The following is a 17,933-nucleotide window of genomic DNA, read 5'->3' as shown; positions in this document are numbered from 1 at the left end:
CTAGAGAGAGAAACAACAAGTAATTGTTTTTCAAGAGAGTGATCTGGTTGCTCGGTTTGTATTTCATTTGGTTTGTGAGTGTGATTAACATGCAGGTTTAATAACAGGCAGTGTCACTCAGCACATGACTGACATGAGGGCGGGGTGTGGCCAAAACTGTGGACACCCCCCCTCCAGCCACCCCACTCCCAATACACACACACACACACACACACACACACACACAGATGCATGGATGAACCAGCAAATAAAATCACTTTAATATTCTGCTGATATTAAAGGATTTTAAGTGTATTTGTGAGGTTTACTGGTGAATTTAGTGACCTTATTACAGACCATAGCATTTCATCTCCTCTGTATACTATTGTGTTTGTCGTGCTGAGATGTGTATGTCAGAAATATTTGCAATACTGCATGGAAATCCTTGTTTTTATAGGAATAATAGCAGCATCTCATTTAAAACGCTGATGCTTGAAATACCACAGAAATTAAAAATCTATCTCTATTTTAACTTATATTGCATGTTATTGGTTTGTTGATTGATTATTGTTCAGTGTGCCACCTAAAAGACCCATGGATGATGCACTAAGACCTATGAGATGAGAGGAAAGTGTATCGTATCTGGATGAACTTTCTTTTTATGTTTTATGCTATTTGGTGCATAATTTATTTGAAATTTTGCAGATAAATACTTGTAACTTGTAAGTTTGTACATATAATATTATGATCAATGCCTTAAATCTATAGTCTGTCTTTACTCTTTTTCAGTAAATCCTATTGAACATCTTGTGTTACTGCCTTAATGCCTTTTATGTTTTGTGTAAAGCACTTTGAATTGCCTTATTTTTTAAAGCTGCTATACAAAAACCTTTATTTGAAATTTTCCAGCTTCTCTATTGTGAATATTTGCTGCTTTTTTCTGTTTTATATCATAGTGAATTTAATTTCTTTGAGTTTTGGACTGTTGGTTGAACAAAGCAAACAAATTGAAGATGTCAACGTAAATTTTTCTCCTTATATTCTAATATTTCAGAGATTAAATGATGAATTGATGAATCTAAAAACAACGACAGATTAATCAACAATGAAAATAATTACTAGCTGCAGCTGCAGTCGCTTCTTTATTCTACTCACTTGTTTTATTTGTTGCAAGTTTTTCTGCTTTGAAGCCGGATTTTAAATATAAAAATCAAATTAAGTTTCTCACCTATCCATCTTTATCTCTATATTGAAGTCAAGGAGTGAATTTTTTGTGATCAAGGCTCATTTCTGAACAGAATACTGCTGTGAAAAAAAACATCTTTTCAGTGCAACCATAACATAAATATGAAAAAAAAACTACAGTTTCTTAGTTCCTTCCCAAAAAAAGATGAGAACTACACATCATAGTGCAGCATATAGATGAAGAGTCTCTGTTGGAATAAATAATGATGCTCATCTTATTCAGTGATTTTCTATTTGTGTGTTAAAACTAACTCATGATTAAAAACCTGATCCAAGACGTGAGTATTTAAGGTTGAGTTGTTTATTATTGTTGTGGAAATTATAGCATATTATTATGACCTCATCATAAGAATGAGTAACAGGTTCTTTCCTCTTTGAGGCATATGTTGACAAAAAGCTCCAAGTGAGTCAATATTCCCCTCACACAACACACCTCCTTGTCAAAATGGATTTTTCAGTTGAAAGGTCAGTGTCGTTTCAGTTTTGTTAACACCGTGGGGGTGCTCAGTGAAATTCAACTCTTCTTAACCTAAATAGAAATAACACACACACACACACACAGGGAATCTTTGGTGAATCTAATTAGAGAAGATTTTGCAGCAGGTTTTAAAAAAACGAAAAAAAAAAACTGCTCCAGGGCTGCTTTACTCTCACCAGAGCCCATGACAGACAATACCTCTGCTGGCAGGGGATTGACACTCTTTACCTTCGAGTGTGTGTGTGTGAGGGAAGAAACAGATCGCACACACACACCGCTGTGGCGGGTTTGAAAACATCCCACCTGTTTTTCACAGGATCAATTTCCAACCCGGTGACATATTTACCAGCCAGACATTTTGAAAAGGAAATCCTCCCTTCGGCCCTGAAAAGTTGGAATCCAACTCCTCGACGAGGGGCCCTCTCGGCGTGCACATTCAGGGTCAGCATCAGTGTCCAAAATGACAGGAGCTTCACATAAAATAACAGAGACAGTAGCTGAGGGCAGAGGGTGGGCTGATGGAGACAATAGACTGGAAAGGTTGAAACAGGGGGAGCATAGCCAGGAGGCCAACAGGACTCTTCTGTCAGCCAGAAAAATGAGATGGGATTAAAAAAAAAAAGGACAGTATTCTCAAAAACAGAGACAAAGGCAACAAAAGAGGCCTCTTGGTATTTTACCGAGTGTCACATTTGGACTTTTTTTTTTAACTGTAAAATAAAAGGATGTGTGCAAAAATTGCTGATTTGTTGGTGAATCAATCCAATGCAGAAAAAATAATAATATTAAAGAAATAGTTTGACATTTTTGGAAGCAGTATTTGCTTTCTTGCTGAGAAAGAGACGAGAAGATTGATATCGCTCTAATGTGTGAAAGTGGTATCAAGCTTCTCATCTAACTCTCAGCAAGAAAGTGAATAAAAGCATTTCCCAAAATTTCAAACTATTCTTCTGAAGAGTCTTTTTGGCCTCATTGTACTGAACCAAAACGTTCAATATTAAAGGTTTACTTTGCAGGATTTTCCAAAAAACCCCCCAATACATACAGTCATACAAAAGTAATCCCTCGCAATCATCACTTATGACTCACTGGAAGTGTGTTGGTGTATTTATCTACAGACACTCTGCCAGTATTTTTTTTTATTATTTTACTGTGGAATGTTTATGGGCATCAACCTTTGGGCAGTGGGTGTGTAGCTCCCAGCTGATAACAGTGGGCAGGGTGTGAGGTCACGACTGGTAGCGTAGCAACCAGGTTACATCACTGAATATGAATAAATACAGTAATAGTATAACCATAAAAACCCCCTGGATTTGTTTGCGATTTGATGTAGAATTAAGATAAAGAAATAGTCTTACATTTTGGGAAATACGCTTATTAGAGAGAAATGAGCAAATTGATACCATTGTATGTCCAATATGATGTTAGCTTAGCTTAGCATAAAAACTGGAAACTGGGAAATTTATTTTTGTTTAAGCAGCTAGCCTGGTGAACAAAATCCACCCACCATCAACTCTGAACCTCACTGATAAACACATTATATCTTATCTTATATGTAGCTGTATGTTAAGCTAATTGACTGCTAATGGTATCATATATGAATAAATACAGGCATAATATGTTATATAACCATAAAATTGCAAAATAAAACAATACACTTCTGAAAGACAGCTAAATATTACATATCACAGAGTTTATTTGAGGTCTTTTTTTAATCTTTTTCAGGCAGTTTTTATTTAAAAATGTGTCTTTTCCAAAGTCTGCTTTCATGTCACAACACCATTTTCACAATGAAAGGGCCGTAGTTACCACTGAGGACGATGAGGTCACATCCTCAGTGTTTTTTCTGGGAAACTGGGGGGGGTTTGCCATATTGGGAGGGGTTCAAATTCTACTGTTAAAAACTTCCTGTATGTTTAGAGTCATTATATTTAAATATAATTTATTTTATACCAACAAAATCAATTAATAAAGGAGTTTTATATTCAGTAATTTCCACATCATTTCCTGGAAATAGTTGAATAAAATCTGGTACTAAAAGAGAGAATAAGTTCTGAGGTTATCTAGGTCAGAGTTTAGTTAGCTGAGTTTATAGGTAGTTGTTGAAATGTAAAACGTGAAGAAAATATAATTGAACAGCTAACTTAAAGAGAGTTTTTTCCCCTCTGGCTCTTCTAATAACCGCATTATTTCACAAAGTCTGCCCAGAATCCCAGAATCTCACGCCCACCCGAGATGACATGATGTCTCATATACTTAGTTGTCTCAGTTCCCGGCCATGCTGCCTCGGACATCCCACCGTTTCAATATCCACGGCTAATTTTGCTCTGTGTCAGCATTTCCTAAAACGGTTACACAAAGACTTTGTGACTCATGAAACCAAGAACAAATATAGAACAAACCTGAACAGGTAGATTGACTGGCAACAGCCTTTGTCTAATACTTTATTGATAATGTGGGAAATAACACATACAGACAAAGTGAAACTTTGCTGGATCCAAAACAACAAATGGATGACATCAGTGACCCATGAAACTGTAGCCAACATTACTAACCTTTATGTAAATAGTTAGATACTTTATTTATCTCAAAGGAAAATTAAAATGCCACAGAAGCCACCCGACATAAATCACCTCAAAATACAAAAACAAAGAGACAAAAAGGGAAAAAAGGAAACAAATGCAATTAAGGGTTAATTGTCTACACTCAACTATAAAATAGAATCCCAGAAGCTCATTCCCACCTGAGATGACATGATGTCTCATATACTTAGTGGTCTCAGTTCCCGGCCGTGCTGCCTTGGATATCCCACCATTTCAAAATCCCCTGCTAATCTTTCTCTGTGTCACCGTTTCCTAAAAGAGGGAGACAAAGAACGAAACCAAGAGCAAAAACAAAGCACAGTCTTTGTCTGATATTTTATTGTTAATGTGGGAAAGAACACACATGGACAAACTGATACTGACCCATAAAACACATGTAGGTAGGTAGATACTTTATTTATCCTAAAGGGAAATTAAAATGCCACAGCAGCCACCCGACATAAATCACATCAAAATACAAATAAAGAAAGAGGCAAAAAAAGGCAAAAGAAACAAATGCAATTAAGGTTTGATTGTATAAACTCAAATATAAAACTGAAACTATTATGAATATTACGACAGCAGCAGCATCCTAACCTGCTTTAAAGTCATAATTCAGAACATTTCATCTTGCTGTTCACCAGTCTCCAACACAAACCTTTTACTCCAGTACAAATGTGAAAATAAAATACTTTTTAAAGATGAACTCACTGTTTATTTTCATCTCAGTTACTATTTCACAAATGAAAAAAAATTGTATTTTACACATTAAACACATTTCTTGTCATACAGCAGGTGGAACAAAAACAATAACAATTTCTATATTCCAGAAATTCAGAAATGAATAATGTTATTAGTTACACCTGTGTTTGACAGCTGAAAATGTCTCCTATGAAACAATCTGTTTGTCCAAAGTCTCTCCCTATTTATTATAATGCACAATATTTACTGTCTGCCATTTTATTTGAGCATCCAAACGGTGAGATACACACTGTGCAGTAACTTGAAGATTCCCACAATAGAGCTTCTCCACTGACGACGTCTTGACATGACACAGTTGGAAAAGCGCAGGTGTAAATAATTAAATGAACGATGGCTGATTTCCATTTGGCTGCTTGGGTTTCATATTGTGCGTGCTGGCTCGCTGTCACACTGTCATGGCTGACTGGGACACTTAAATAAAAGAAGGCGCCATCATTAATGTTTGTTATTAGTAACACTTGTGCTTTTCCTGCGATGAAAAGACAAAATATGTGCTGTGAAAAAGGCCTACAACTTAAAAAAAAGTAGTATCCGTGGCATGTACAGACTACTTTCTGCTATATCGGGTCTCATTGTGCGACTCTACACCCACACATTGATTCATAAGTGTCTTAAATGTCAATTTACTGATCAGCCGAGCTAAACTGGAGTGTCTATTATTTTTTAAGTAGTGAATAAAGACGAGAAAGAGTGATTTCACACGCAGCTTTTAACTTTAGTTTCACTCATTCCTCGCTCTCTGCAACAGCTCTGCACCTCCTCGGGCGGGTTCACCCATCAGTTAGTAGACCACTGTATTATACAAAAGTACTTGTTGCATAACTGTTTGGGTACTTTGACCTTCCTGAGGCTGATTTCTCTTGTACACTCATTACTTCACATTGGATAAGTGATGAAATAAATACATGTGACAGATGTTACAAACAGGGAGGGTCTGACAGCCTGAGTGTGTGTGTGTGTATATATATAAAAAAAATATAAAAGCTTGGCATGTTTGTGGAACCATGCCATCCTCCTCAGGGTGATGGGTAGCCTGCCACCCCCCGGCCTCATATATTTCACCTGGGTGAGGCACCCTTTGCCACTGCACTGAGTTTTATAGAGGCTAATAAAATAAAAATCCCTGCGGAGCTGGCCTCTAGCTCTGGCAGCTAAATAATGATTACAACAACATAAGCCTCTTTCTTTTAGTGATACCAAACAATCAGAGGCCAGAGGAGGTTGGATTGTTCACATTCATCACACAGATGTAAACCTGTGTGTCAAAACAATGTGGCTTTTTGTTGACCAGTGATGGGAGAGGTACTCAGATCCTTTATTTAAGTAAAAGTATTGACACAGCAATGTAAAAATACTCCATTACAAGTAAAGTCCTGCATGAAGAGTCCTACTTAAGTACAAATACATAAGTATTAGCAGTAAAATGTAGTTAAAGTACTGCAGTAAAAGTAGTGGTTTGGTCCCTCTGACTGATATATTATTATATATGACATCATTAGATTATTAATAGTGAAGCATCAGTGTTAGAGCAGCATGTTACTGTTGTAGCTGCTGGAGGTGGAGCTAGTTTCAACTACTTTATATACAATTAGCTAGTTTAGTCCGGTGGTTCCCAACCTAGGGGTCGGGCTCCTCCAAAGGGTCAGCAGATAAATCTGAGGGGTCGTGAGATGATTAATGGGAGAGGAAAGAAGAAAAAACAAAGTTCTGATACACAAATCTGTTTTCAGTTTTTTGGACTTTTTCTCTAATCTTTGATTTTTGCTGAAATATTGGATCATTTGAACATTTATTGAAATGAAACCATGTGAGAAGTTTGGAGGGAAAAATCACTATTTGGTGGAGCTGTTAACAACTCATAGACATCTGAAATGTGACCCCGACTACACACTGCTTTTTGTAAGACGTCAAAAGCCAAAAAGGTTGGAAACCACTGGTTTCATCTTTAACAATGTGTTGTATTTTAAACACTTGTTATATTATCCATTGTGTCAAACCTTCATCTGCAAGCAACTGAAGCCTTCAGACAAAGTAAGTAGTAGGGAAGTGAGGAAGTATAAAGTAGCAACAAACGGAAATACTCAAGTGTAGTACAAGTACCTCAACTTGTAACAGTACTTTATTAAATGTACTTTCCACCACTGTTGATGACAGAGATCACTCCTGAAACGTAATCGTGTAAATGTTAAACATTACTGTGTCCAGAGAACAATGTGAGAGGCCTTAAAAAGATAAACATGCTGATTGAGCTGTAAACTCTTTTTTTTTTCTCCAGGAGGATCTGTGAGGCAGCTTCACAGCGGCCACTGAGGCCAACAAAACAAATCAAAACACAGTGTATCATCTCTGAACAAACACTGCGGTGTTCTGGGTTGTTTATTGAGGTGTTTCAGCTGCAGCTCTCGACTTTCCTGCGCCAATCCCAGGAGAACAATGTGAGGATGTGATTATTTTTGATAATCTCAAGGTAAGCTGCACGGCTTTGACTCGTATTAACCGAGAGGAAAACCTCAAACAAGAAACAGAGTTCTGCTGCCATATTAATCAAAACCTGATTTCTCTAAAATGTTAAGGATCTAATTTCCTGTCACATGAGCTTCATCTGCAGATAGAGGTTTCCAGTTGTCATGAAATAGTAGATGTTCAAATTTCCTTTTTTTTTCTGAGCACGTCAAGGATTAAAAATTTTGATTTGAGATTTTAAAAGTGTGTGTGTGACATGAGGCATGGACAGTGTGACATGGCCTGAGACATTTCTTTAAATGACTATTCATGAGTCATTCTTCGTTAGAATCAGGATGTGTGCTTGCTTTGATTTCAAATAACAGGGTAAAGTGCGTAGGTAGGTAGGTAAAATTCAGAAAATCCCACTTTAGTTTCTGTGGCAACTCAACTTACACTTAACTTATATTCAGTTCAAAAAGGTTTTTACATTTTTAGTTTTAAAAAACTCTGATGATATTGTTCTGCTAAAACCTCACAGCGATGATAACAGAGTAAATAAATAGAGGAATGACTCAAAACCCGTCAGTACAAAATACAAGGATAGAGACTGACCACACTGTCTGACAGAAACATAACCCCCACACACACAACCTCCACCTGACCACAGAGGTCAGAGGTCAGCTACGATGCAGCACCATTAGAGAGCTGATTTACTGCACTGACCACAAATCATTGTGGTTCAGAAGCTTGAAACATTTCTAGGCTCAGCTGTAGTGATGAGTCACCTCTTTAAAAAAATTATTACCACATAGAGTCCATTTTTTCCCACAGTAGACTTTACAGTAACTGTGACTCATCTTTACAGCTCAGTTGAGACAAGGAGGCCCCCTGGTGGACGAAATAATTAATTACACACAGACACAGCCTGCTCTGAAAAGGACTGAGGTCTGATTTACAGGACAGGTTCACAATTTTTAAAGTCTGTCTTAAAACAACAGTCAGGTGTTCATATAAACATTGAAAGAGGTTTTCCTCGCCGTAATCATTCCTCCTGTTCATACTGGCCACTAAAAGATCCCCTTCAAATGTGCTTTCAATGTAAGTGATGGAGACCAAAAACCACAGTGTGTCCACACAATTATTTTGTGCAAAAATGTATTTAAAAGTTGATGTGAAGCTTATATGAGGCTTCAGCAGTCTGAGTTGAAAAGATATCTACTTGATTTGACTAATTAGGATGACTGAAGCTTCATATTAGCTCCAGATAAATTAAATTTAAATACATTTTTGCACAGAAGAAGAGTTGTGGATTTGTCTCCCATGACTTACACTGTAAGAGCATTATGAAGAGATCTTCTAATGGTCAGTATGAACAGGAGGAACGATTATGGCAATTTCAATATTCATTTGGGCACCTGTTGTTTTATGACAGAGTTTTAAAATGGTGAACCTGTTCTTTAACCTATGTGACAGTAGAGACCGTAAAAATGGTAAATAGTAAAGTAAATTTTAAGAGAACTCTGTTTAAATTATGTTTGAGCAATCTTTGCTATTTGATGCTGTTGCTGATGATAAAGTATCATTATGTTTCTATCATGTTGTTTGTCCAACATTTTGATTAATGACTATTGGCTTGAGCTTGTGAGTTATATACTTTTATAAGTTTCAAGTAACTTCGACCTGAGTGACCACAGAATGAACACAATAAGTTTTTTTTTTTTTCACAGTTTCATAATATTAAAAAATAACTGAAGGAAGTTGTTAGGCAACAAAGTGCACTTGAAAATCGACAGAGACAGAACTTCCTACATTTACTGGAACCACAATGACTTGAGTGGCTTATAATGTTGAAATTTTTGCAATAAACTCACAATTATTAACCATATTAGAGTGATTCTGTTAAGAGCTGCAATGATTAGTTGATTAATCGATGAGGTGATTGACAGAAAATAATATAAATTGGTAACTTTTTTCGAATAATCGAATAATCTTTTTATTCACTTTTTAAGCAAAAATCCTAACTCACATATGTTGATGTTGATCACATAAAAAAAGACATTTGAAGACATTGCCATGAGCTCTAAGACATGATATTGGACATTTTTCCCAATTTCCTTTTTTTAGTTAGAAGTTAAAAGATTAAAATAATAGGCAGATTAATCAGTGATGAAAATAACTGTTGCAGCCCTATTTTTGTTTTATTCTTACAAAAAGTACAATTTACATGAATGTTAGAAAATATTATATATTGATATTATTTGGTTGTGTTACACAACATTTTTAAGTATAAAATATTGTAATTTTAAAATGGATTTAAAGCCTTAATATATTTTTGCCAAAACTTCGATTCAACAAAATAACTTTCCATTTTCCATTTATCATATTTATCAATTCTTTAAAAAGGGAAATATACAATAAAAAGAAAAAAAAAACAATTAACGTGAACAAGTAAAAAATAAATGTAAAAAAGATAAAAGCATAAATACAGTAAAACAGATTAAAGACAGGTTAAATTGTGCTTGATGATGAAAAAACGTTTGTTGAAAGCAGTGTGGAGTATAAAATAACAGGAAACGCTTAGTTTAATTAATTTTGGACGTAATTAATATCATACCCCCCTTTTCTTCAGCTAATACATCATTGTTTAGATGCTGATGCTTGTTTTTTTCAGTAAATAAATAAATAAAGAGTCGCGCGGCCAAATGTCGTCACGACGAGCCATACTGTGACGTCATCAAACGCGCCCTACAGAAAGCCTTCACAGCATCGGTGGTAAGCGTTTTATTCTTACAAATAAACAACAAGTACTGTTTTATTTGACATTATACTCTGATTTGTGTGTCCTTGTGTGAAAGATTTACACACAGAACTAGTTTCTGGTTCACTGTGAAGACATGAAGCTCAACGGCGGCTTCAGTTTTGTTGATTCATCGGATGTTAGCTTCAACGTTAGGCAGCAGTTTAGCTGCTAAAACGATACGAGTTAAACATTTATCAACATAAACTACCGATAATACAGATGATTACTAACCTCAAAGCACGTTGGGTTACCAGCTGGTTGGACACGGCAGAGTTTATCCTTGTTCAGTTGTTTCTCTTTCACTTTCACTAACAGAAAGCAGCTTTGCTCGCTGTTTGCTGCAATAATTTACACTTTGTACGTGAAGACTTGTCAGATAAACTTCTTATTTCCAGTGGTGGAAAGTAACTAAGTACATTTACTCAAGTACTGCACTTAAATACAATTTTGAGGTACTTGTACTTGAGTATTTCCATTTGATGCTAATTTATTCTTTATTTCAGAGGGAAAATTTAGAAAATATTGTACTTTCTACTCCACTACATTTATTTGACAACTTTAGTTAACGTTACGTTTCCGATGAAGATTTGACACAATGGATAATATAACAAGCTTTTAAAATACAACACATTGTCAAAGATGAAACCAGTGGTTTCCAACCTTTTTGACGTCTTACAAAAAGCAGTGTGTAGTCAGGATCACATTTCAGATGTCTATGAGTTGTTAACAGCTCCACCAAATAGTGATTTTTCCCTCTAAACTTCACACATGGTTTCATTTCAAAAAATGTTCAAATGATCCAATATTTCAAATAAAATCAAAGATTAGAGAAAAAGTCCAAAAACTTAAAACAGATTTGTGTATCAGAACTTTGTTTTTTCTTCTTTCCTCTCCCATTAATCATCTCACAACCCCTCAGATTTATCTGGTGACCCTTTGGAGGAGCCCGACCCCTAGGTTGGGAACCACTGGACTAAACTAGCTAACTGTATATAAAGTAGTTGAAACTAGCTCCACCTCCAGCAGCTACAACAGTAACATGCTGCTCTAACACTGATGCTTCACTATTAATAATCTAATGATGTCATATATAATAATATATCAATCAGAGGGACAAAACCACTACTTTTACTTTTAACTACATTTTACTGCTAATACTTATGTACTTTTACTTAAGTAGGAGTTTTCATGCAGGATTTTTACTTGTAAAGGAGAATATTTACATTGCTGTGTTGATACTTTTACTTCAATAAAGGATTTGAATGCTTCTTCCACCACAACTTATTGCTTTTTTTTTTTTTCCAGGGTTTGACCGAAGTCTCCAAACATGGTGAGTTAACTAATTTTTTGAATGTTTATATGTAGTAATGATGTGCAGCTTGGCTTTTTGGAGCAGAAATGAGGGTTTGACGCTAATTTATTAGTGGCATCCTGTTTACTGTCTCTGCTGTTGTGAGATAAAAACAAACCCTTCATGACAGGTGATACAGTCAGGGCTTCACCCAGCACCAGTTTGTGCCTCTTACAGTATATATTACTGTTACTAAGCATCCATTTCTCGAAAAGATAAATAAACATAAGACAAATCCAGAGGGGTGTATAACAACACTCATTGCTCTAAAGGTATTTCCAGAACCTTCAAGACTTTTCCAGCCACCTGGAGGAAAAATATTCCATCTACTGCACAATTAAAAAGATTTATAATCTTTTTTCTAAATTGTGACTCTGTTTCCTAATCCAAACAAAAATGGTAGCTGGTGACTTCCTGGAAAGGAAACACAGTTGCTGTTTGATAAAAGGGCGAGGTCTGCAAAACATACTTCGTCAACTAAATCATGATATATTGTAGGTGTTGATCACAATCTTATCCATTGTACAATAAACTCTATGGCACCTAATGTACCAGTAATCAGACATTTCACACGTCTGTTTCCAACGAAACGTGTAATCAAACAAAGCAGATTTCTTTATACTGGTCAGCTTCACAGCATACACTTGCTTCTTTTTCAGCAGCAAGAAAAAGACTTCAGAAAAGTGTCCAAAAGTTGATAAATAGTGCAACCCCAAAAGAGCTCTATAGGGTTAAAGACACATTTTTCAGTTGTATGTTGACATCTATAAGAGAAAACTTACTTAATGCTCTAGAGTAGATCCAGTAACAGCGTCTTATTTACTCTGTTTCCTTTCAGTCTCGCAGATATGATTCACGAACAACCATCTTCTCACCAGAAGGTAAGAGCTGTTGAATAAGCAGGTTGTGAACTGTGTGAAAGCACTTACATTCTTCCATCTGGTTTTTATTTTAGTTCACTCTCAGTTTTTTAAGATATTTTTTGGGAGGTGCATGTGATTCCTTCTTTAAGTCAGCAGCAGGCAGGTTTGTTGTTTGTTCTTCAGCAAGTCTTCATCCTGACGGCGCTGTGTGTCATCCGCAGGTCGTCTGTACCAGGTTGAGTACGCCATGGAGGCCATTGGCCATGCCGGCACCTGCTTGGGAATTTTAGCCAACGATGGCGTGCTGCTGGCTGCTGAGAGGAGGAACATCCACAAGCTGCTGGATGAGGTGTTTTTCTCAGAGAAAATCTACAAGCTTAACGAGTGAGTTATTATCTTTTCTGACTTAATTCCAAACTTTTTTTTAGCGTTATTTGTAACTAATGAACCCTAATTTTTCTAAGCAAGTATGTCACAATTGGTGAATGGCTTTTATCACATTTAAAGATAAAAACTGCTCCTTGTTTTTGCGTTTTTTCATCCTACATCTTCCTATTGCCTCACAGAGACATGGCGTGCAGCGTGGCGGGAATCACATCAGATGCCAACGTACTGACCAACGAGCTGAGGCTCATAGCACAGAGGTGAGGTCCCACACTGAAGCCTACCAGTCAGCAACCACAATCTTCTGAACTTTTACTGGAAGCCAAACAGACTCGTAGTGGGACAGAATCCAAATATAGACGTGATGTTCTGTGTTGTTGTCGCTCTTGCAGGTACCTGCTGCAGTACCAGGAGCCGATCCCCTGCGAGCAGGTGGTCACAGCCCTGTGTGACATCAAACAGGCCTACACACAGTTTGGAGGTACAGTGAAGCAGCACGAGACACGTCAGTCATTTACATGCAGAGTTTAAATCCAGAGGTGACCAGCTGTGAGATCATGTATAGTTGCCATATTAGGCTTTTCAATTCTTCTCGGTGGGATAATTTGTCTCTTTTGATTTTATTCTATGTAGTATCAAATATTTATCAAATGGCATTAAAGTTGTATTTCAAAGTCACTGTACGTGTGTTTGTGCGCACAGGAAAGCGTCCGTTTGGAGTCTCGCTGCTCTACATGGGCTGGGATAAACACTACGGCTTCCAGCTGTACCAGAGCGACCCCAGCGGAAACTACGGAGGCTGGAAGGCCACGTGCATCGGAAACAACAGTGCTGTAAGTGCTTCGAAACTCCAAAAACTAGATTATTTAAAACAGGTTGAATTGTACAGGGAAAACAGTAGGTGTGTCATCTGAATATTTGGATTTTCACTTTGTAGAAAATTACCAGACAAATACAAAAACACTGCACAAGTACGATCATTTAAAGGTGCAGTATGTAAGACATTATGACAATATGTAAGAATGACACCGTTGGCTGTTAAGTGAGCTGCAGTCAGCGTCCTGTTGCTCGCACTCCGTCAGCACAAGCGAGCAGCGGCACTGACATTAGCCAGCTAAAATCACAATATCACAGTATATTTCACAGTAATTTAGCTTACCTGTCAGTAATGTTAGCTTACCTGTCCAATAGGAAGAAAGCCAGCTCGGTGTCGGACATTATTGGACTCCATTTCTAAGCTAACGTTAGCTAGTGTTGCACCCTGTTGGCGCTGTAGGGGGACGGGAGAGAGGCAAGGCACTCGGGAGCACACTTAAATTTCACATCCTTTGGATTTTCCCGGTAAAACCGTCCTGATCCCTTTACATAGAAATCAGTTCACAGGCTGTTACCAAGAAATCAGGAACCAACCGAGAAAGTCGGAGAAGGTCTCATTTGATTATTTCTTCACATTGTGTTGATAATTTTAGTTAATTTTTGACTGTTTTAAACTAAAATTCTTACATCTTGCACCTTTTTAAGGGATCATAAACCTGCTATTCCAGACAGTGACACCGGAGGGCGCAGCTGCACAGTTTCTAATCATGGTGGTTGTGAAAAAGACTGGACGTTCACAACAGACAGACATGCTTTGGCCTACTTACTGCTGACCCTTGGGGGCAGCTACTTGTGTAAATCCCAATTCATGGAGGCTTTGCTAATCTCAGGGGGTCTCCACAGGGCTGCACACAGAACATTGTGTGAACACTCGGGGCCCTCACTGTAACATGAGTGCAAGCACGTTTAGTGTGAGCAAACACACATCTGATCCTGACAATGTTGGTGTTGTCGCTCCACACACTGAGCCTTACAGATGCAGAGATGAGATATGGCGGCCAGTGAAGAGGATCACCTGAGGCATAGATGCATCTTAATCCTGTTTTTATTTGTCGTCCCTACGTTAATTCATGGAAGTATTGTTGTTTTTTGGATTTTAGAGTGATGTTTATTTTCTGTCTCTCACTGACAGGCCGCTGTGTCCATGCTGAAGCAGGACTACAAGGAGGGAGAGATGACGCTGTCCTCGGCCCTCGCCCTCGCAGTTAAAGTTCTTAATAAGACCATGGACGTCAGCAAGCTGTCTGCAGAGAAAGGTGTGGGTTTAAGTAGTGAGTGAGATGTAGAGAGATGTACACATATTGGTCTTTTCTAAAATTAGACATGAGAAATAGTTTTCTTTAGGGCTGTAGATTGCAGATTATTTTCTCAATTAAGCTGTTAATTTTTTGTGTATAAAATGCTGTAAATGTATAAAATAGCTCATAGTGTCATCCTCAAATATCTTGTTTTGTCCGATCAACAGTCCAAAATCTGAAGATATATAATTTATTATCATGTATGACACAGAAAGGCTTCAAATCCTCACATTTCACAAGCTGCAACCAGCATTTTTTTTTGCATTTTTACATAAAACAATGACTAAAACAGTTATTCAATTATCAAAATAGTTGATTGACTAATTAACCAGCTCTAGTTTTGTTTTACAGCTACTGAATATTAAACCTTCTAGCAAAGATTTAGTTTTTCTGCAAAATGACTTCATTTCATTTTACAAGTTAACTCTCATTTACGTCTTTAAAGATGCACTAATCAGTATTTTACACTAACAATTTGTCAAATTACTGTAATGTGAAAGATGTCGCTGCAGCTCTTTGGACCGTGTTAGTATATATCAGTTCATTGTTTTGGTTTTCTGGCTCACAATTTTACTGTTTTGGTTCAGTCTCACTGCTTTTACAATGTTGTTTCCAGACGCAGGCAGCTGTTTTTTTAATGAAACAGTTATAATAAATCCACTGTACGATACCAGTCTAGCATTAAACAGCAGACAGACAGCAAAATACAGCCAAAATTATTGTCATGATTCAACACGTCTCCTTGATGTGAACCTGTTTGCTAACGAGTTCACCAGTACATCAATTATTTCTTTACAGTTTGTTGCGTTGCTCCTTTTTTAAGGAGCCTCGTTTACTATTTCGGCAACTGAAACACATGAATAAGAGTACTTACGAGTCTTGGAAAGTCTTAAAAAGTATTGATCTCAGTTTCCTCAAAAAAGGCCTTAGAGGGTATTAAAAAGTCTTTCACAGAAGTCTTTAGCAAAAACTTCACTGAACTGACTTCAACGAACTCAACAAACTTGGCAAAATCTTCAAAGTTATTCCATCTATCCATTATCTGCCAGAAGAAAAATGTGATATAATAATAAATAAGTCAAGGTCATATCGTCCCTGCTGGTTTTCCATCATGCTGTCATACTTTGGTTGTTATTATTATGAGTATTAAATTGTTTTCTGTGTGGTATTAAAAGGGTCTTAACTGTAACCCAGTGAACCCTGCAGAAAGTTTGTATAACTACTGTAAACAAACAGGACCACAAATAGAAGCTGTCATTATCTGTTGGCTTTAGTTTTGTTTTTTTTTTGTTTTTTGTTTTTTTTTACATCATGTGTCACCATGTCTGACTGAGGATTTATGACAAAGTGACACAGACATCAAAAAACCACTGGCGGATCTAGATACAGGCCTTCATTTGTTTCCTTTTTAATATACGACTCTCAGCAGAGAGCGAGATAGACATCAGCTGATGTTTGTACGACCTGGTCAACCTGTTTTTATGGCCTTTCAGGTGATCAGCACGCAGGAAAGTTGTTTGAACATGTTCTTAAAAAACAATTTAATGGGTCTAAGACAAATATCACACGTGTGAGGGACGAGTCCGTCCTCAAACATGTGATATTATCTGTATTTGCAACATTCAAAACGTTTACTGACAGCTGATGATGTGGAGTTGACTGTAAACATCTCAGGTTAGATGGTAACACACTTAGTATCGTTATCTTCCTCTGCAAAATGAAACATGTCAACAAAGACTCACCGCGTGTCTTTGTTTGTTTCAGTCGAGATCGCCACCCTGACCCGCGAGAACGGCAAGACCTGCATCAAGGTGCTGAAGCTGAAAGAAGTCGAGGAGCTGATCAAGAAGCACGAAGCGGAAGAGGCCAAAGCCGAGAAAGACAAGAAAGAGAAGGAGCAGAAAGAGAAAGACAAGTAGTGTCGCCTGTGCACGCTTTAGTTCTGTGTTTTGTGTGCGTGAGAGAAGAAAGAATGTGAGCTTTATGAATGGAAAAATTTGTGTTGTCAGGGTTGTTTGCATTTAATGTTTCTTAAAATAAAATCCAAATGATGAACTGACTGTTGAATTGTTCCTTATTTAGTTTTTTTTTTCATATGTTGCAGTTGTGTTTGTCAGTATTTTGGACAAATCTACAAACCTCCAGCATGTAAAACAGCAACATTTTTGAAAGACATCTGCCTCTGTCCTGTTTCCTGAACTGATAATAAATAATGAAGTTAACACGAAATTGCAATTCATTCTTATTATCAGTCTAAACCACTTCCTCACTGCGGCCAGAAATCATGAAACATGTTAACTTAAAGCCGAGAGGAGCAACAAAGAAAGTGTTTGTGTAATAAAAAATGAGCAACATATGAAGGTTTAGAGGATTTTAATATTGGATAAATATCAACAAAATTGTAAGCTAATGTATTTATTGTCAAAATGACATCTATTTCTTCTGGATTTAGAAATATCTCAAAGTGAGATGATGTAACTAAACGGGGTCATAACACTGATTATCTCCCTGTAAATGAACAGCTCGGCCCACTTTAGAGGCTTTTATGACTGATAATGTTTTATAGCTGAAATCAATAAAGGATTAAAGGTTAATGTGCGTCCATTCTAGGATATATCAGATGGTCTTGATGTATTCTGCGTGAGTTGTGTAATATATACTTGAAATTGTTATGAAATAGGAGACCATGATTACACAATGATATGTATGTTCATCTTAGAGTGAGTCAGATGTTTGGTTGTTTCAGTCCGTCTTGGTTTAGCTGAGTTGTAAGTTCATTTAATGACCTTGAAAACAGTATTTAACAAAACTCACCTGCAGCTCAGTGAGAGCCGCTGATAAAGATCATGTGGTTTGACCTTTGAGTTCTT

General features: G+C 37.0%; 1 protein-coding gene across 1 annotated transcript; it reads left to right on the top strand.

Annotated features, from left to right (window-relative positions):
* The first annotated feature begins 10,183 nt into the window (after positions 1 to 10,183).
* psma4 (proteasome 20S subunit alpha 4) lies at positions 10,184 to 17,122 on the top strand. The gene is made up of 9 exons (XM_044357624.1): positions 10,184 to 10,263; positions 11,597 to 11,621; positions 12,481 to 12,523; positions 12,727 to 12,889; positions 13,072 to 13,149; positions 13,282 to 13,370; positions 13,592 to 13,722; positions 14,898 to 15,021; positions 16,828 to 17,122. Exons 2-9 carry the CDS (start codon positions 11,619 to 11,621, stop codon positions 16,980 to 16,982), a joined length of 786 nt encoding a protein of 261 aa, XP_044213559.1. The 5' UTR covers positions 10,184 to 10,263; positions 11,597 to 11,618; the 3' UTR covers positions 16,983 to 17,122.
* The last annotated feature ends 811 nt before the right edge of the window (positions 17,123 to 17,933 follow it).

Source organism: Thunnus albacares, chromosome 7, assembly GCF_914725855.1.
Source record: "Thunnus albacares chromosome 7, fThuAlb1.1, whole genome shotgun sequence".
In the NCBI taxonomy this organism is placed as follows: Eukaryota; Metazoa; Chordata; class Actinopteri; order Scombriformes; family Scombridae; genus Thunnus; species Thunnus albacares.
The sequence above is the reverse complement of the archived record's forward strand: the minus strand, read 5'-3'. Positions and strand labels throughout refer to the sequence as shown.